A 22460-nucleotide genomic window follows, 5' to 3' on the forward strand; every position below is an offset into this window, starting at 1 on the left:
GTAGTGGTCGCGGGGGTGGTGGAATCGGTGGTGGGTGTGGGGGTCTCGGAGTTGAAGCTGTCGTGGATGTCGGTGATCTTGCGGTGAAAGAAGGTGGCCAGGGAGTCGCACAGGTCTCAGCGGATCTCAGCAGATCAGACGGTTGGTGTTACGGAACTGGAAGATTCTTAACTCAGGGGGCATAGGCATGGAGAAGCCTCTATTCTCTTTCAAACGCAGCCAGAACTTGAAAGATCTTTTAGTTCACACATGACCAAGGGCTCCTGGTAATACGAGGGACACTCACACAGTGACAGGTCTTCCGAGTTTGATGGGCCACACACAGTGTGGATCTTGTAGTGTTTGTCATCTCACTTCTAACACCAGGCACATTGACCTGGGGCTCCTTACATCCTGGGAACAGAGATCTCACACAAACTGTAACTCACAGGGGGTCATTTATCTCATCATATGCTCAAAAAACTCTATGTGGGTATGACCAGCAGAAAGGTCAAGACAAGAATTACAGAACATCGGAGTACTATTAGATGTGGCAGATCTAATACTAGACTCACAGCGCATTTTCTGGAGGTGGGACACACTTCGGAAGATCTCAGGTGGACTGTAATAGAAAAGTTGAAACTGGGTATGCATGCGGTAGATGATCAACGGACCTTACTTCTGCGCGAGCAGACATGGGTCTACCGACTCAGGAGTCATATTGTGGGACTCAATGATGACATACCGTGGCAAACTCTGGGGAGATAATTTACCACCCTATGTCCTCTGGCCAGAAGAATAATCCGTAGACTGTCTGCCTCACTACACTCACTAGGAGGTTAACTATATCTAACTGAGACAGTTGGATCTGAGTGTAGTATTGATAACAGCTCCACACTCCTCATTTCCCACTGTTTTTGTCCCTCCACTAACTGTACGGCCTCCCCTTCCTTTCCCCCTGTTCAAATAAATTGATTGTCCCCTTCTACCCTTTTCCTAGTTTGGCCTGGGTTTTTTGATGCGATTTATATCACTAAGGGCTAGCGCTCCTGGTAGGATTGACACCATGATTGATGTAGACACCGGGTTCTGTACCAAGTTTAGGTTGTATCCTCATCTCTAGGACCCTTCATTTCTCAGCGGGGCTATTACCCGTGGTCAGGCGTTTTTGTGTGTGCGGCGATTGATTTTTGTGTAGCAACGAGCTTGACTTTGTGGGGGAGGCTCGATGTGGATCGGAATACGCCCCTATTGCACTACCGTTCCCAGTCTGCTTGCGTGCCAGGCATGATGACGCCGGTACGACATCACGTTTCCTGACGCGAGTCACGTGAGTTGGGACGCTTACTGACGGTAATGGCGGCTTTAAACTTCCAGCTTTCGGTGCCGCTGCAGACTACACGGCGATCTGGTATCAGGCAGTGTTGAGAGGTTGCTCCGTCGGAACAGTAAGGAGTATTGTTGGTGGTGGGGGACCTGGTGGGAACACTGTGACTTTGATCCTCGGCATTTTGACCTTTTAACTTTGTTAATCAGGCGTTTTGTGTGTTTCTTTAACTGAAGTTACCGGCAATGGTGGATTATGTGATTTGAGCTAATTACATCAGCGTTACTCACAGTGGGGCTTTGACGTGTGTTAATTGTTCCTTGTTCTGAAACACAGGTTGTGTTCTCAGGAGACCTCCCTGCCGGACGCCATTTCGAGTTTTTAATGTTGATAAACTCGGTGAGTACACGGAAGGGACTGTGTCAGATGTGATTATACATATTCAATATGAGTATATGGCTTCTCGCAAACACGATAGATTTGAGGAGGGTGTACTTATAGTAGGATGTGATGATTGTATATATGCAGCAATATACCTTGTATCGTTTTTTCTTATGAATATCTTGGGTGGTAAATGTGATGACCATCAAGATGATGTAGTGGATAACTAACGCTACAGGTTACCCTAATGGGGGCACAGGGTAGACACAACAAGACTGAATACTTATGAGTGGATTCCTTAGTCTTGCATGTAAAGTGAGCGTATATGTTATTATGCTTCTTTTTAGTACATGTATCCCGTGTTGTTGGGAATCTCCTCCACACGTGACGATCGAGTCATGATCACCAGAGACTAGTTTATTCTGGCTCTTTGACCGAATTGCGGTTGGGCCAATACAAGGAATGGGAACGATAGACGTCCTGACAAGACCGGGGTGACCTTTTGAGCCACAGTAAGTTGGTCGAAACATGTTGGCACAAGCAGTATCAGGAGGGGTGTTTTGAGAACCTGATTTTCTCCTTTAAACACGACCCATCCTAATGACTTTTTAATCCTGGTTGTGGAACCTATAAACAAAGGTTGGATTGGTATCCCCAAACCAGTTTTAAAGCACTTTCCCTTTAACTGCACTTTGTTGTATCACCATTCCCAGTCACGGGGTGATATTCACTGTTCTATCACTTTGTTTGTTATATTTGTATTTGTGTTGTGTCTTGTGATCTCTCATTATTCATTTTCTACCCCTTCCCTTATGCTCCGCCCTGAGTGTGGCTACACCAGGGCGTTTTGTAAGCAGACCCGATGATGAAGCATGTCACACACTTTTGTGTGTGAGTGAGGGCAGTTTTTCAAAACAGATGTATTTTTTCTGTTTCGTGTTTGTACACGTGTATTTAAATCTCTCCACCCCTTCTTGTGTGTGTATACTCTGCCTTGGGGGTTTGGGGTGGTGGAGTTGTTTTTTGACCCTCTCCCCTTCTTTGTGATTAGTGATTGCTTAATGTAAACAATAAAGTAATGAGTGACCTTGAAATATTCACAGCCACTGGTAATTACTCAGGGTTACACCACAGTCTATTGTTTCCTCCATATACAAATCCACATTGGTCCTGTTCCAATAGGAACAGTCTAGTCCAACTACTAGGCCATGTCTCAGCTGATCTAGAAGTCAAATATGCTTTATTCGATTTGAAAAGCTTAAATCATAAAAGCACAATACATTAAAAACAAAAGTACATCAATTCATATAAGTAAATTTAACAATACATTAAAATCAACATAGGTTGCACTTAGTACAGAAGCTAATTGACGTGCACAACCAAGTCAAATAAAAAATTCATAAACATTTAAGAGGAGGGGCTTTGCATGGTTTTCCTGTATCTGACCACCCCTTTCAAATAATTGACTATGTGATCCATAAAAATGTAATAATCTAGAAATTGTAACTTGATTAAACAGGACGACATTGTCTCAGTCCTAGCACTTTTAAAATGAGCAGAATCCATCTTTTCCTAATTAAATTATAAAACTTGCAGAAAAAGATAAAATGAATTGTAGACTGTGCGATATATCGTCGCAAGGGCATATGGAGCGTGACCAATCATTTACCTTGGGGAATGTGACCATGTTGTAAAAATTGCCTAAACTAAGGCGAATCAATAGCAGCCTGTCATAGGTTCCTGATGTTTTGATTAAGTAGGGTTGTATTCCGTTTGCGTCAAGAGCAATTGGTTTGCTCTGATGAATGGTTTCATAATATTAGAGGAAAAACTAATCATCTACAGATGATTAATGCATAATAGTTTTAGTTCCTTCCTTCCATCTGATCTAGAACACAAGCACCCCCATACAGGCTTTACCTTATTTGGTGCTCATCTGCAAGAGGCGGCTTGGTTCCAGTGGGACAGTAGCATAGTACCCATGTATTGAGATACCTGTTGCACTTAGGGCTACACTGAGCAATACAAAAATGTGATAGGTGGAATGCTTGAATTAATCTAAGCCACTGGTAATTACTTTGGACACATTTTAGTTCATCATTATTTTGCCCACCCTGCTACCTTAGATAGAAAGCAACCATATGCAAATCAGTCTTGGTCTTCCTCCAATAGCAACAGTCCAGCCCAAACTGCCAGGTCAGGTTCCCTCTGAAGCAGAACACAAACAACCCCAGACTGGTTTGGCCTTATCTGGGGCTCATCAATGGGGTACAGCTTGGTCACAATTGCACAGTGAGCATGAGACCCATGTCTGAGCATACATGTTCTACAGCTGTCACGTATAGTTTCTGGGAATAGTTATTGAGTAGCAGGGATATACATTAAGTCCATGGTATATTGTGATCAGAACTGAAGAGAAGGCTGGCATTTGTGCCTAATAGTCCAGGATTTACCACATGGTACCCTGCAGTGATGAGCAGCCTTCTGACCGATTACCTACTATAAAGGAACCTCATATTAAGTTACAGATAGATGAAGGCTGGAATTGACACTCTCGGAAGAAGAGAGTAACTCACAGAGAGCTCTGGGCTTACCAATGGTAGTGTGGAAACAGAATAGACATTCTGCAGGCCTCAAAAGCTAAGGAAGAAAACTAACCAACAATAAAAATCTACAAAAAGAAAATAAAGCACCAAGACCGAATGGCTTCTCAAGTATCTTGAGTAAAACTTATACATCTGTGGTAATACCTAACTTCAAAAACCTTCATAATACCATAATTTAACAAGGAAAGGTCATCTCCGCTATGAGAGAAGCTGTAATAATGGTGTTATCCAAACCTCGTAAAGACACTCAATTCTATACCTCTTGAACATCTTTTTAATGCTGATATTAATACCAACACCAAAATACTAGCAGACTTGAAGGGATCCCCCCAACTCTGCTCTACACTGGTTAAACTGGTTTTATTGTCTCAAGGCAAACTCATGGCAACATAAGGCGGACATGCCACTGGGTTGAAAACGCCCACATAAAAAATTTACCAGTAACCCTGGTATCCCTAGGTGTGAAGAAAGATTTCAACTGGGTGGAAAGGTCATGTGTAAAACAAGTGATGAGAGAAATGGTCTCTGGATCTTGCTTTGTAATTATGCATGACAAGATCCAAATCATTCTACATCACAAAATGTACATGCCAGGGCTGCCCAGTGTCTCCTCTAATGTTCACATGAATTAGAGTCTCATGCTGAGCTCATCTGAAGATTGAATCAAATTTGGGGAATACCCTTCATCTCTGATGAATTTCCCTTTATGCAGGGTGATGTGCTGTTAACATTAGGAGACCCTGAGTCCATACCTCAACTTAAGGCATTTTAGGGTGTTTATGGTTACAAGACCAATATGACTAAGCCTGTAATTTTAAACTTACATGACAAGGCCATACTGTCCGAGACGTATAAGAGCAAATCTTCACCTCTTGCTAGAAGCAGTTGGAAAGGATCTCACTTCATGGTCTAGATGTTTGCTATCTCAGAAAGGACCCACAAAATGATTAGAAAGGATCTCATTTCATGGTCTAGAGTTTTGCTATCCTGGAATGGGCCCATAAACATGATCAAAATAATGTTCTTCCTAGAGTCCTTTATCTAGCAAGTGATCTTAATTTTGGTGGACGAATATTTCTTCACTTTGATGCAGAAGAAAGTTTTGAATTGTATATGAGGGGTGTTACATTGCATTCAGTCTTTTTCAGGGCTCCAGCATTAAACTCTTTTTCAACAATGTAAAGAAGTATTTAAACTGGAGGAAATGGAGAGGCTTCATTATGCTCAAATTCACCACTGGCTCTTACACAAACAAATCGACATTGGGGCAACAGCAAACAAAACATTATTTGCGAGAAAAAAATTGAAAACTGGTAGGAAGAAAGGGGGTAATCTACAAATTACATCTATTGTTTATGTAAGCAGTACTAATTGAAGAAAGAATCCACATAAAACGCTAAGTGAAACACTTTAAGCCTGATTACAAATTGTGCGGGTTTACGCACTGACGGAATTGCCAGTACGGTTTTATTTAACACAACCGATAATTATTCGTAAAATTTCAGCATGTCAAACCTGCCTAAATTTAACACGGAAAATGTGCACAGTATCTACTGTTCCATGTGAATTTTGGTGTGGTAAATGTCAAATTCTGCATGTTATTCTGCAATAGGTCATAATAGGTGTTATTTATTGCACCCAATAAATAACGTACCCTGTGGTATCATTATTTATCAGCAGCGATAAATAATGCCTCAACTTGTAATCAGGCCTTTAGAGACTGCAATCTCCCCCTGAAGTTGGAAAATCCTATGTAGCTTAAGAAATGAAGAATTCTATTATAAAATATTGTATGAATTGCATTATGCTCAACCCAAGATCCATTGTATGTTCCCTGAGGACTCATAGACCTACTGGAGAGGGTGTGGCAGGGTAGGTGGCACTTTGGGGCTCATTAAGATGCCGAATGAACTGGAGTCTATCCACCATCCTGGTATAAACCGGGACCGTCTACCATACAGGTGGCGGTCCCACACCACAAATCAGGATGCGACCGCCACCATGGAGGACGCATTCTGAAGTTTAACATTGCGGCGGGTGCTGCTAGAAGCAGCACCCGCCGCAATATGGTATGTTGCGCATTTCACAGCACTACGTGGCAGGCACCACGCGGTGGCTGCCAGGTAGTGCTGTGAAATGTAGGGGGGTACCATGGGTATCCCCCCAGTGCACCATCGCCTCTCCCAACACAATGAGGGCCCGCAGCGGGCCCCCAAACACAATCCCCGCCGGCCTTTCCATGGCAGTTCCATGCCATGGAGAGGCTGTCTCCAGCCATCATCGTAATTTGGCGGATGGTGCCTGCTAGGCACCGCCGCCATTTTACTGGTGAGGACCTCTCCACCAGGCAATCCTAAGGATTGCCTGTGGCGATTCCGTGGCGGACAGTCTTTGTGACCGCCACGGTCGGGGTGAGATTTCCCCGCCATCCTAATTTGGCGGGGGGAACTCACGGTTGGTGTACGGAAGGACCGCCACGGCATGGCTGGCAGTCCTTCTGCCATTTTAATTGACCCTTTGTTTGGTGAAGCTTTTGTAAGCTTCTGTCTTTCTGGTGAGAGGTGGCCAGAACAATATGGAATGTTTTGGGCATCCTTAACCCTCTGACCTGATGGTCTTTACACTAGGTCTCCAGTTGAACATGTATGCCCCTATTTCCAGGGTAGACTGGCACAAGTGTATGTGTCTTTTGAAGGCCTGGGAGCAGCAAACCTTGTCATTGCATTTCAATAGGAAAAGGCGGAAACCCCTTAACATCCCAGTGGTTTCACAAACTGGTCAACGCTCACTGTGGAGAATCTTGTGAGTAACCTGGAGGCGCTGGAAATCCCCTTTGAATAACAATGGAAAACAATGCTAGATCATAGCCCCGATTTACTAAACTTTGATGCAACGCAGCAAGGGAAGGTGCTGTGCTGTGTAGCGTCAATGGGAGAGAACAGAATACTACTAAGATATGGGATGGTTCGTAGTGCTGAAGAACTTCTGGCTGCCTAGTTCCAACTCTGGCATCCTTGCTCCTAGAGGTTTATTCCTCTTTGTATGAGTGCTGCAGAATGCATCACACATGCAAAGAGGAAGTTATGAGGAGAAATAACGATTTTCACCGAATTACGCCAGCCTAGGCTAGGCAAACGATCTTAGCCCAAACCCATGTTTACTGGCTTTAGTAAATATGGGTTTACGTCAAAATACATAGGTGGCTACATGATACCACCCGTGCTCAACCCACATAATGCCTCCCTGATGCAAGGTAATGCAAGGCAGTGTTATGCACTGCATTGTGTTACTTTTGCGCTAAAATCCCACAAGGAGCCACGCAAATATTAATTGCATGGTTAATTGCATGGTTTGATAAGTGGCAACCTGGATTTTGTACTGGGATGCGCCAAAAAAGTGGATCACACTGACACAAAATCTTAGTAAAGCTGGGCCTTCATGTCTAAGGGCATAGCATCTCTCTTATTACAGTCAAGATGGAAAACCCTGGGCATGATAGTTGAATGAAGGGAGGCTGGGGCATTGAAGAAGCAAATGAAGATGGCGGTAGTGAAGATGGCAGTAGTGAAGCGGAAGATAGAAGCAGTTGGTTTGGAAGGAGCACACATACTAAATAGATTTGGCATACCCATAGGAGGAAATCAATAAGAAGGAATCATTCTGTTTTCATTTTTATTTTAGAAAGGAAATCAGAGCTTACTTCTGTGTACAATATTTAATTAATTGTAGGATTTAACGATTGCCCCCGCCCTTTTGTTAAAAACTCAACAAAAAACATGTGATAAAATATCTACCTGAAATGGCTGTCTCTAATATTGTTTAAATGATTGGTACATTCCCACATTTTTGTAAAAGTGATAAAAATAAATCCCTATTTGCAAACCTTTTTCATCAGTAGGAACACAGGTTGCCGTACACACAAACATCAAGGATCAGGCATGCCACAGGGACGAATACAGAAAATGTTCCAATAACCACCTCGCTCAATAGTATCCTCAGAGACTGTTCCACAATGTCTCTGTGCCTAGAATATTTTCTCTTGGAGTCAGTTTTCTACCCCTTTATTGACCTTTTATTTAAAGTGTAGTAGCGTGCAAACAGACCCTACAGTCATTTTATCTTTGTGTAGAGTAACTGACGTAGTCCTAGGCCTTTAAGATGAGTACGAGACCTTTTTTCATGTTGTGGTATTTTCGGGCTCCATTCAAGCCTGCACTTGCAGTATCAGAGAAAGGCGATGACTGCAAAGAGGGCAACACTTTTGTAGCTAGAACAGTCGCGGCTCTTCCGCAATGGTGGAGGAGCATCACCCCGCTGCCTGGCTCAGACCCAGCAAATTTAAAATAAGCAATGTTCTTATATCGTTTTATTTTGCATTTGCTGGGTCTTTGCCAGCGGTGTTGGGAGGGGTGGGGCTTAGGCATGGGAGGGAGGAGTAATAGTGCTACATGCACTCTACTCTCCAAGTGTGCATATGTGTTTTGGTCAGCCATTAAGACCGACCAAAACACACATGCGCACTTAGGTTTTCTCCAGCCCAGCTGCATTGAGAAACTCCACAGACTCCCTGGTCTGAGCAGGTCGTCTTTCCTGCATGCTCAGACCAATTGGATGGATGGGAGTCTGGATGCCACGTCGGTTCACTTGATTTGCAAGTAATTTAACTGTTGGATGCTCAGTCAAAATTAATGTCCTGATGATGACCTGGAATTTATAGCAAAAGGTCGAAATGCCGTAGACGCAACTGTAGCTGCAATTATTGAAGACTCATTGTTTTGTTTTTGTCAATTTCAGTATTGTTCTGAAACCCTTGTCTATATATTGTCCTATAGTCCGCCACCTGCCTGGTCTTTTGTAATTGTTATTATGTTTTATATGTACCAGTTTGTTTTGCTGAGCGTGATTTTATAATTGGTTTTACTGAATACATTTTGTACATGTTTCCAGATAATTCTTAGATGGGTCCTTATTATAAATCTACTACCTTTATTTGTATGTCTTTGTAATTGTTATGTTTTCTGCTTAATTTATATATATCTTGAGCCATTGTTTGTATAAAATATAGATTGCCCCTGGTTCAAGGATACAGGGCTGCCCTTGTGGTGGTTAATGACCAGGAAGAGGAGGGGCGGTGAACGCGATCCTACGCTGGAGTCGTCCGGCGGCAAAAGGTACGTTTAAAAAACAAATGTATTTCCAACCCTCCCGGCGTGAATTCCACCCACCAACAACCCTTTGTTTATGGCGGCCGCTACTGAGTCAGAGGTCAGACCAAGGTTAGTAGAAGCCCTGGTTTAAGAGCATGCCAGCAATGCCGTGCCTTACCTGCTTCTGAAAGATGATATTACTCCAGTTGTCCTCTGTGAACTTGTAGACATCGAGCAGCAAGGTGAGGATATAGTTGCCACTTCCACAGTAGTCCCGCAGTACATCCTGTCGCTCCTTTGGGTACTGAGCCCTCAACTGGGATCAAAACAAAGAAAAAGTTGGTTGTTTAAGGTCAGAGTTTATCCCTTGTACTTTCGTGACCACAGCTTGTGAAGCCATAAGATCTACCACAAAGGTATTGATTAGCATTATTAATTGGCAAGCATGACCTGGATCATTGTTCAATGGGCTGTATCAATGGGTCTTGCTCCTATGAATGTGAAGAAATAAGATGCTGAACGTACCCAAAGGTTTCGTAAAGTAAAGCCTGGGATGGACAAAGTAGGGGACTTTGAGCAGGGGGAAAAGCAAATTATGATGCATCAAAGTGAAATTGCAAATCACAGACATCATCGTGACTCAAAAAAACAGCAACACAACTCCCAGGAAAAAGAGGAATCCAAAGGGATGATCCCCCTACCTTGTGATTTGCAAATAAATGTGTGAATAATTTACAATTTTTCTGGTATTGATATTTTAACAGCTGCCCTTGTCAAATCGATAAATATTCACCAAGTGGAAGCTGTCCCATATAGACAGCGTTCGCTGTGAAAGTGACAAATACAGACATTGGTGGGAGTGGACAGTGGTTCAAAGGACTGCTGCATACCCCGCACCGGTGCTTAATTTGAGCGGGTGGCTTCCCGTGCTCAGCACCGGCACTTAATTGTCAACACGCACTTTGGGCAATTTGCCACATGGTGGCACTGCTCATCTAATTTAGAGATGAGCAGAAAAACGGTTGTTTATTAATACAATACACATTACAAATTGCTAATACCTGCCTCCCCAGCCATTCCTTTAGTTTTGGTAACCTGGAATAATCTGAACTGTCACACTTGCAGGTGAGAGGTATGGTCAGTAGCTGTTTTGGCAGCGATGACAGGGGTGATGGGCGGTGAAAGCTAAAGTGGCGTCCTGGTCGGAGCCCTGGCAATTCTTTTACAAAATAAGCACTGCTGCGCCCCATGTCCCTTTCTCAATATGCCTTTTTTGTTAATTCAGCCCAGCCATTTAATTAACTACAGCATTCACTTTACAAATGTTAATGCTGGGAATGAGCTCTCCTGGGCCTTGCAGGCCTCTGCCTCTGCATTCGCAGCCGTTTAGAAGCATTTTCAAAATGCACCGTCTTTTTAATGAGACATGATTCCTGCAAGGGCTTGTGATTGGCAACGTTGTGGTGCTCCAGACCGATTCAATTAGACAATGCAAATATTTGCCTTGGTTACATCAAAGGTGGTGTGCAAAAACAACAGCCTGGCAATAATACATCTGGCACCATGAAGTTCGCTATAGAACAATGCAACATATTTATCAATGCACTTAAGCCCCACTATAAATAATGCAATATACATTTTTATCATCAAGTGCCTCCACTTTTTTTTTTAAACCATCTTTATTGAAGTTTAACACTATTGTTGGCAGCTTACGTCATCTTACACAGATGTGCAAATACAGTTACATCCTGACGCTGCGGAAATGGTCATAGTTGTACAGTGCTCAAGAGCATGATGGTGTAGTATTACCAACCTTCTTTAACACAACTGTTAAATAATCAATCAATTATAGTAAAAAATATGATGCTTCTTTATTGGCAGCACGGCAAACATCTTTTTGCATCAGAGTCCAGCTTTAACTGACCTCCAGATGCAAAATATAACAGTTCCACCAACATGTGGAATGTAGAATGTCATTAAAGAAAAACATGTTGCATGCAGTAGCATGCGACCATTATTAGACTTCTTAAAGAGATAACACAATATATAAGGTTATAACACATCTCCCTTTTTTCAAACAGAACAATGAACAACAAAAATATGTACAACATTACACATAGTCTGCATATCTTTTAGGTAAGCTGATAACACGTTTCGCATCTTTGACTCTGTGTGCTACAGAATCATTTTTGTCAACAACTAAATTCATGTCAGTACTAACACTGTGATCATCATGAAAATTGGAACATTTGGCCAATCTTCCCATATTCCAAATTCTACCATTTTGAGTCATGACACTGTTAGTAAACACTTTTTAAATTATAATAGGATCACTAAATTTATTAGACCCTTTGGACAGTAAACCTGGTTTAAGAATTCTAACCCATTCTCCCACTTGAAAATTTTGTTTTTTTGCATTCCATTTCTTATCATACCATAACTTTGTTTTTAGCTGCTTGTCTTCCACCCGTTTGGCAACATCAGTAACATTCTCCTTATCATCCACTGATATCTTGTTATATTTCTCCTTTAACCACCATGGTAAAACATTGGAAGCAGGATTGCGACCTTTAAATAGTTTAAAAGGACTCACCTCTGTAGTGGAATGGGGTGTAATGCGATACATCCACAACTTCTCTCTTAATGCACTTACCCAATTCTCCTTACATCTGATAGATTCTACAATAAAATTCTTCAACACCTGATTAAATCTCTCCACCTGACCATTTTTATGTGGTTCGTATAAAGAAGTTAACTTGTGAAAAACATTGCATTCTTTAAGAAATGTAGACATTGCCACAGACGTTAATTGTACCCCGTTATCAGTGACTATTATTGAAGGACAACCTTCTCTAGTAAAAATTTCTTTGAAACACCCTATGACTGCATCAGTGGTGCCTTTGAGAATAAACTTTACTTCCGGCCACTTGGAATGATAATCTATCATAACCAAAGCATAACGTGCAGATTCTTGTAACATGTGGAAAGGGCCAGAAATATCAAATGCAACCTACTCCCATGGTTCAGATGGCCATTTTACCATTTTAAGGGGTGGAGTAACAACCTTCAACATTCTCTCACTAGATGCACAATCCTGACACTCTCTGACTGTTCTATCAATAAATATATCAATTCCAGGCCACCAAAAATACGACCTAACCAAACGCTTCATGGAGGATATGCCAGGATGGGTTTTATGTGCAACTTTAAGTATAACCTCCTGCATGCCTTCCGGGGGAACACACTTCCCAGACTTAAATATAAAACCAGATTCCAACTCCAATTCTTCCACCACCTTATAGAATGGTAACAATTCTGACTTAATTTTATCCTTATTTGGCCATCCTTTAATGATATAACTCTTCAATTCTTCCCATTTTGTATCTTTCTGTACACATTCTAACCACAGTGATTCAGAAACGTCCTGAAATTTATCTTGTAAAACATCCTGAACCGTTACCACAAAATCCCCTTCATTTAACACACTAATTACATCTTGACCACAGGGAAGACGCGATAAACAATCAGCTGTAAAAAAATTTTTTTCCAGGAACATAAATAGTGACAAAATTATATTCCTGTAATCTTGACGCAAGTCTGGCTATCCTGGCTGTAGAATTCCATCCGCCACCCACAGACAAAATGTTGACCAAAGGTTTGTGGTCTGTCCTAAGTGTAAATTTTGAACCCCACACATACAAACTAAAATGCTCAATAGCCCAAACACACGCTAACAGCTCCCTCTCAATTACAGCATATTTTCTTTCACACTCATTAAGGGTTCTAGATGCAAATGCTACAACCCATTCATTATTGCCTTCTTTCTGTGACAGAACACTACCTAAACCATACCAACTTGCATCTACTGTAATTATACATTCCTTGTTAATGCGAAAAGGTTTGAGCGTAGGTGAGTGTATGATATCATTTTTAATTATCTCAAAAGCTTGTTGTTGTGTATCAGACCATATATACTCTTACCCTTGTGTGATGTATTCCTATAGGTTCTGAATCGATCCCCCTATTCCTGACCCTATTCTGGTTAAACAAACCAACAAGTTAACTAGCAGTCAGCCCATGAGGCAGAAAACCCCCATGATGCAGATACCGTTATCTGACGCAGTCACACTACGGCACAGGAACGTGTTATCTGATTAGGTCATAACGCTTGCGATCTAATTAGACAAGCGATATTCCTCCAGCCCCTGATAAGGCATACGGAGTTCTCATAACAAATCAAACCTATGACAACCTGGGCAAAACCCTGCGGCCATTGTTTTGATTTCACCGAGAACTTCAGCAAAAGAATGTGCTAACGAGCCAGTCGTATGACATCCTTATTGACGTATCTATGTCCATCCTTACGTCAATCTCGGCACCTTAAAGGTATAAATATTACCGATATTGCCCTATGCAAACACACGCGGTGGTGACGAGACGGAGCAGCCATACTTGCCGAAGCCCAGAGCAGAGCAGACCCCGCTGGCACAGCCCCGCCTTCCTGACGCGCTGAGAACGAGACGCGCTGCTTTCTCCTGCCGAGAAATCCAGCACCGGCGCTTCCGGGTAGCCCTCGCAGGCAGCCTGGAATATCGAGACCAGAGAGAGAGATACCATCCCTCATTCATCCTTAATTCCAGGTACAGAACTGAATAACCCCTCGCAGAGAATTCTTTAGTTATTCACTTGGCAAAAACAAACTTAACTTAAACTGTAACTTTCTATTCCCGCCCACGTATTAGGCTTAGGTCAGGTACACGGGGTAGGCGTATTTAGAAACACCAGTTGAGTACGTTTAGTCAAATGTATATGTGTATATAATATATTTTATTCATTTTAAAACATCTTATGGCTTAGAAACCATATCAATGTTTTTACAGTATTATTTTATACTTCTGCTTTTAATGTATGCACTTTACTTAACTATAAGTATTGCAATAATATCGATCCATTTCTCTTGTATGAGAAAAGAGACTGATCAATAAATAACACCTTTTTATTGAACACGCCCGTCTCTTCCTTTTCTCTACATTCTGATGAGACTAAGAATGCACGTACTGACTGAGTAAAATAAATTGCCTTTTGTTCACACAACTCTCGAGATACACTCTTGATTAGGGGAGAGCAAAGTTGTCATGTTCTATGGTTGTCAGAAACTAAATCCCTTCTTGTCTAATCAGGGAAGTTAATTCCTTCCTGAACATTCGAGAAAGTTTCTAGTGAACTCTGAGCTAGCTGGCAAACCCAAAACTTTAAGTCTAATATCGTCAGTAGTAGACCTAGTTAACGTCTGGTCTAGGCCTTTACTATTGAAGGTATTATTCCAATGCGCAGAGCCTATTGGGATAATAGGAACTACACTACATGGCGCCCAACGCGTTTGGAAAGGGCGATAAAACTAACGTAAGACATTTAAAGTAACTCAGTCGTGCTTTCTCACTCAGACCCCTTTCTCCCATAATACTCCAAAGACGTCTGGAGTGGGTAAAAGGTTATATCCGCCAGACCTCGCAGGAGGGAACTCCTATGTATGGTTCTTGGTATAGTCAACGTTGAAGGATACACTGTTCCAAAATATTGTGCATCTAATCTTTGTTTCCATAAGAAACCTGATCTGCAAACAAACAAAATAACCATCCTGTCGGTAAAATGGTAGACAGTGATGAAGAAAGAGAGGCAGTTAGATTAGCAACTGAACTCGCAGCAGCTGATGCTACCATGCAGGAAGCAGACCAGGATATAATACTCATCCCGGTCATTAAAAGGAAATCTATAACCATAAAACTTATAGAAAATGGACTGACACCTAGAGGTGGTACAGTCATATTCGTAATTGAGGCACACGAATATCGGCAGAAAGAGGTATACTATTCATGGATACATTTTCCAGCAGCAAATCCTGTAACAAAGTACTTCCACTATTACAAAATAGAGGAACCTCCTGAAACGTACACTCCTTTCGAGGAGGTGGAAGTACCACTCAAATTTCAAGAGCATTTGCTCTTATTTGATGGCGCCCTAAAACATAATAATCACATCACCAGGCTCGGTCCTTTAGGTAGACCAGGAGCAACGTGGCCGGTCCTAGCCGGATACACACCACATCCAGACATCGACGGGATGTCTGTAGCTAACCTGTTAACACAGCTAAAACAATTAATAAAAATACATAGACAATTAGTCCAGTATGTGATGCGGACTTCAACAATTCAGCCAGCGATTAAACTCCCACAGCTGACCCCTCACCAGGGGAACACAAATAACATTACACCACAGAACATCCAGTCCTGCCTAGGTAAAGTACCGGCTAAACGGGAACAAATACCATTCTGGCTAGCGCAGAAAATCACCCAAATAGAGGCGGTGTTTCCAGACACCACCCCGCTAGAAAAGCACAGGATTCTGACTATCTGTCTTCCAATGGGAATCGCACCACACATTGAGGACTGTGACACTTAGGGTACAGTCTTTGCTTCCATCTACACAAAAACGCACGGTGTTCCATCCATTTCGGTAATACCAGATGTGCTAAAACAAATTCAAGACGAATACGGTCCAGAACCCGCTTTAACTCTTGGTATGAAATTACTAAAAGACTTCAAGCAGGTCTCGGCTATATTATTAGCCAACATAAAGGGAGAAGCAGCAAACGTGGCGATCCGCCAGAGGTTAAAGGAAACAGATATAGCAGACCAACCAGCTGAAATTGCCAGAATCATAGAAAAATCCTATGAGGAACTAGGTAGAGATAGTTTAGGTGGAATACCAGTAAAACCACAACTAATTGAAAGTCCTGAAAAAATATTTTTTTATAATAATTCAACATCACAGAAAAAGAGCTGGGATGGAAACAAACAATCCAATCCCAAAGAAAAGAAATTCCAGTCCAGAGGAAGGTCTCCTAGGCGAAGAGAGAAATCTCCGAACCAAAGACACAGGTCACCCCAGAGTGACCCCTCTGGGAAAAGATATAACCTTAGAAATAGGGATAATATAAAAAAGCCTGATAGATATCAAGACATTGATACACGTCCCTCTCAATCTTTTCAGACTTCCTCGCAGAAATCGGAAAGAAGAGGACGATCAGAACAAAGAGAAGAGCACGCCAAGTCCAAAGACAAGGAACCTGCTCAGCTAAAAAAGAAATTACAATTTCCAAAGAAGAAGGTAGCCAGCATTAAAATAGTTAACAATGCCGAGAATTCTGAGGACACAACTGAAAAACGGGGAATGGGCTCAGACAATGCTAGACAGCGCAGCAGAAGTGAGCATAGCTCGCAAAGTCCTTATGAATCATCTGGAGACAGTGGACACGAATGAATATCTTCAAGTGGAAACTGCAGACACCAGAGTTAGCAAACCTCACAAAATATACGAAATAACATTACGTATAGAGGGAGATAAGACTAGAAAAATAAGGGGACTATTTTGGGATAATCTCTCCAAGGGCTATGATATCCTTCTAGCTGAAAAAGACTGGCCACCAGAGTTTGTCAGGGATTGCCCTCATGGCGAAGAAGTAATTATGCCTGCCTTCTCAAATCATATCCCAATTCATAAAAAATACACACTTGCTAGAAAGTGGGCAGTGGCTCTAGCTCCTGCTTTATATAAAAATCACGTGGGATGGGATGAGGACTCTCCTCCTCACAAAATCCAGTTAAAATCACAACCTACTGCACAAAGGCAGTACCCAATTAAGCAAGAAGCTAAAAAACAGGTAAAAGAAATACTAGATCAGCTAGAATACCAGGGGGTGATTGAAACTTGCACCTCACAAATGAACAACCCTTTGTTTCCGGTCTCCAAACCAGACAATTCATATCGTCTAGTTTTGGATTACCGACACCTTAACACATGTTGCAAAACTTTTGCAGTGCAAAATTCGCATAGTGCTGCACTAATGAATAACATAGTGCGCAAAAAATACAAAACAACATTAGACATCTCTAATGGATTCTTTTGTCAAAACATAGCACCAGAGAGCAGATATTTGTCTGCGTTCTCAATAAATGGCACTCAAAAACAATTCTGTCGGTTAGCCCAGGGGTACAAGAACAGCCCGGGAGTATTCTCAGCGAGAGTAACAGAATTACTACAAATATATGATGATGAAGCATTATCTTATGTCGACGACATTTACTTAACAGATGATGACTTGGAGACTCACTTGAAGAGAGTGAACACCATAATACTTGGGTTCGCAGCAGAGGGTTACAAATTCAACTTTAAAAAATCCAGAATTGCCCATCTGACAGTCCTGTTCTTAGGATATGAATTATCAAGTATGGCCTGGCTGACAATTTTCTAGAAAAATGTGCCGTACTCCAAGAACTAGAAGAATTCAAAAATCTAGAATATGAAAGAACATTCCCTCTGCCAATCGACATTCTGCCTTTACGACATTACGCCTGTGTAATTTATACAGACGGACATGCTCAACCCCCCGTTTGGGGAGAACAGGCATACAACCCAACATGTGGGATTACAAAAGAAGTGTGGCGCGGAGGTAAACTAAAACCTTTATTAACAAAAACACACTCAGTAGAAACTAATTCAGAACAACAAACTGAAATACTAGCATTGAAAATGGCGCTAGATAATGCGGATCGCGAATTCCCGACACTTATAGTGTCAGATTCATATTACTGCGTCAAATCATATAACAAGGATTTGCAGACATGGATTCAGAACGGTTACAAAGATGACACAGATGCACCAATAAAGCAGAAACTGCTCTTGGAACAAATAGCTCTTTTACAAAAAGAGCCACCAAAGACTCACGTGACACACTCACTGAGTCATCAGCGTGATGGCGTTCACGTTGCAGGGAATTCATTGGCTGAGACAGCCACAGCGGCAGCCACTAAATCGGCTCCTGTAGTTCGAAAAAAGCGTACATTAAAATACATTGACGGTGAAACAGTGCTGGCGGTGAAAACGTCATCAAAAGGCGACTGCTCAGCGCTACCGATCAACTATCCACTCAATTATACATACATAATCGATGCAAACTCCGTCCCTTTTGCTCGAATCCCTGGAGTGGGGGATAGAGTGATTCCAAACATGGACAGGAGAAACTTGTTCATCGCAGACGCACATATGGGCGAGGGTCTCAGACACCTCAAACTAAAAGATTCTCTGGAAGAATTACAATCACGGTACTGGTGGCCAGGCATGAGCCTGCGTCACACCATGTTTGTAAAAAACTGCCCAAACTGCAACAGAGATCGCAGTGGGGAGAGAAACAGTTTAATACCTCGTCGTTTTACTTCAGAAAAAATCAAGAGTAAAAAGGAAGGCTTGCGATTAACATATACAGGCTAGTTTCCACTTATAATGTAGATCACCAGCACTCGGCTGACGTCTGGACTGTTATACAAAGATTTGCGAGTCTAAATGGCATATACGCTAAGAGCATGCTACGTTTGACCATTGTTTTCACTCTAGCCCTCCAGCCTGATGGGAAACATGGCCAAATGAGCATAGCACAGCGGGAATCTTCTCACTTCCTTCCTGAGGGATACGGGATGGTGTAAAGAAAAAACCAAGGCATAAAGCAATCTATAACGGAAATGATATTAGGTTCGGGAGCTGGGTGGGTCAAACATCTAATAAGTGTCCAACGTAGTCTAAATAACTTGCCAAGAAATTCTCTGAAGGGATTCAGTGCGTACGAATTATTATTTGGAACTAGGATGTTGATCTCTGACATTGATAGTCAGACTTCAGTGGTGAAAGAAAAAAGCTTTGATATCAAAGACCGTTTGGCTATTTTGCAGGACTTAAACAAAACAAGAAAAGACCTGAGCAACATAAAGTTGAAACAACAGCCAACAACCACTGAAGAACCACCACCTGTCCCAGCAAGACCTGTCTGGATTCCAAAAGTCGGGGATCTAGTCAGGGAAAAGATCGCGGTAAAGAAGGAATTTGGGCCTTCTTACAGAAAAGCAGTTCCTGTCTTGTCTATCAACGGGACAAGATCAGTTGTACTACCGCCACTTGCTGGTAAAAAGGAGAACCGAGTTGTATCCATCGACCTGGTAAAACCACAATCATGTGGCCGATAACAAACAGTAGGCCAAGTGGACTCCCAATAAGTAGCCGAACACCAAGGTTTGCTACCAGTGCAGAGTTCCTAACGAAGAGGCTCATCACATTCGAAACGCTTAGACAGAAGAACAACAAGGACTATGCAACAATGCAATAGAACTCAGACCTCTGAAAACCCAAATGAAAACTTTTAGCAGAGACACACCAATCTACAATGAAGTACCAAGCGAAAATGCAGGAAACAGTAATCCTGAAGCAATTGGAACAATTGACAGAACTGCATCCGGCTACTTCATAAACTTCGATGATTCCTCTGAAGGCTTCAGTGAATCAAAGACACAGACATCATCAAAAACCTTTAAAGATAAAGCTAAAGAACTTTTGAAACAACTGAAAGAAACATATCTGATTTCTCCATGGATCGAATTTTGGGTGGGTTTTGGTGCATTTATCCTCATACTTTGGCTCATCATGGTACTTACTTTGGGACGCTTCATTGAGGGAAAATATGCTAAAATGGACACAGCAAGTCAGAAAATCAATTTGATCCTCAAACCACACACATCGTCACACGTCGAGAAAAGAGAACTTTCTTCAGTCAACTTCACAGCCAATCCGATACCGGGTGGGGTAGCCTGGGACAACACTGACTATGAAATTTATGGTCCGGTCGAAATCCTGAAATATCCACACCAAATTAAGATCTCATTGAGTGACTTTGCAAAACCAAGCTCATTTGCTGATGATTGGGACTTCGAAAGCATTAATAATATGATGTCTGACTTAGTAATGTCTGCTAAATTTACCAAACATGATTATTTGCAGGGTTCTACAAATTATGATAGTATGTACTGTTATAACCACTATGGTAACCATTTTCTACATAGATCTGCACAACCTAGAAATGTTTTAAATTATAATCAGTGGGAACATTGTGCAACCCCTCCAAAAGGAAGCTCAAGAACCTTCTATGACAAATATTCATACTTTTCAGGTTTTAACATAAGTAATGCTGAAGCATTTTATTTCAAATTGTCAAACAAGACAGGAACTAAGACCATGATAACAAACACAAAATTGATATATTCAGACTCATTCTTTGAAAAAATGAATACTTTTGGTTTTGATTATTGGGACAAAAATGTTGAATTGAAAAGTGTTTGGGGTACAAAAGAATGGCAAGTACAGGGTATAGAATCTTTGTTTAGAGCCTGCATGATCCCAGAACAAATGATATTTTTAAATGACACTGTTCAACAAACTACCTGTCTTGGCCTAGCCAAAATTAAAGACTTAAATAAACCGTCTATTCCAAAACCAACAATGTACAGCAATAGCTCTATAGATGAAGAGATAGACGTAAATTATGTATTAAACCAAAACAGAACACATCCAGATTGGAAACAGTGGTTGATCTGGCCCACAGATACTAATAACTGTCAAGACAGATTCCTGAACAAAACACAGGGGTTCAAAATGACCAGGCCAGACCCTAGATATCCTCAAATACATCACCCAGGGATAATAACCACCTACAGTGTGGGCAAATTATGCCTTCAGTGGCTACAAACTTCCACACTGACAGAAATTAAGCAACACCTAACTTTACTTACTGATGGTGCTGACTTGCGTGATTTCATTATGGGACCGCGCAAACAGCGTCAAAAACGTTTCATAGCAGCCTCTGTATATGCAGCATACAATGAGGCCTGGAAGGTTACTCAAATTGAAACAGCAGAGAGAATACGGGAAATTGACCGTATTAATTTGGAAAAATCACTTTCTGTAGTGGACAATGGGTTAATGACTCTGTCCTCCAGAATTTTTTCTTTGGACAGCATTGTGTCTTCAGCAATCGACATATTATCGCAAGACTTACTGTTATTACAACACGGTCAGTCTCAATTGCGTTCTATTGTACAGCTTGGCTGGACGTTACAAAATCTACGTTCAGGCTATGTGCCTTGGCGTTTAATCAACACAACGTCACTATTCCAAATCTTTAACCTTACTGATAGACAAATCAGTATGGCACAAAAGGGTGCTGATTATACAATCTTGAGCATTGAAAAACTCGAAAGATTACCAGTGACAATGTCAGAACGACCTGTCAATGAATGGATAATACATGGGATAATAAATATTCCAATCTCAACCTTCAGGTTTCAATACTGCCAAAAATATATACAGGCTGGCATGTACGAGAAATTGGGAAAGGGGTACATCAAAACAACATGGAACCTGCCCTATTCACATGCATGTGTCAGTAATAAAGGACAGAGAGTGTTTCTTAGTGGCAATAATTGTGCGATGTCACTAAGCGGCACGCTTCTGTGTAACGGAATTAGTTTGCATGGAGCCTGTGAAGGGAATTCATACAACCTTTCATGTCACCAGCAAGGCGCACCTGCAACAGAGATTGAACCATTCTTTCAAAGACTCTATAATGGGAGTTACATTCTAATTGTAGATCGCAGATGTTGTAGTCTTATGCCCGGGACACCTTATCTCGTAACTACGACTGCGAAGGTCAAGTGCTGTGGACGCTCATTGTTCCCCAGCTCCTTTCCAGACAGGGAGGCAAGGGCATGGCCCAACTTGAAAATTACTTCTATTCGAATAGATACTTTAAGCAGAATGAAAACAGTGCTTCTTCAGACGCCTACAAGGCTCACGTCATCAAAAGAAACGTATGATCTACAAGTCGCAAGGACGACTGCAGAGATACATTCATTGTTATCAACTAATTCCCCCATACATTTCGCAGAAATCCTGAATGAAATCTTAAATATTTCTGATACCAATGGGGTCTCAAAGGTATTTAAGACAGTATTTTCGATGGCATTAACACCATTCAAAGCCATACTGGGTATTTTTCCAGATTTCGTCCATTCGATTTTTGGCGGACTTCCCCTGATCTTGGGACTAATTGCAGGAATCCTATTCTTAGTCCTTATTTTTCGT

General features: G+C 41.7%; 1 protein-coding gene across 2 annotated transcripts in view; it reads right to left on the reverse strand.

The window, feature by feature from the left end:
• The window catches only part of LOC144754385 (ectonucleoside triphosphate diphosphohydrolase 8-like), a 325819-nt gene that overhangs the window by 21717 nt on the left and 281642 nt on the right, over positions 1-22460 (reverse strand). For both annotated transcript variants that reach the window (XM_078642100.1, XM_078642099.1), the window contains one exon: positions 9619-9756. In XM_078642100.1, the coding sequence (XP_078498226.1) occupies positions 9619-9756 (138 nt within the window). The remainder of the gene's footprint in view (positions 1-9618; positions 9757-22460) is intronic.

Source organism: Lissotriton helveticus, chromosome 5_1 (assembly GCF_964261635.1).
Source record: "Lissotriton helveticus chromosome 5_1, aLisHel1.1, whole genome shotgun sequence".
In the NCBI taxonomy this organism is placed as follows: domain Eukaryota; kingdom Metazoa; phylum Chordata; class Amphibia; order Caudata; family Salamandridae; genus Lissotriton; species Lissotriton helveticus.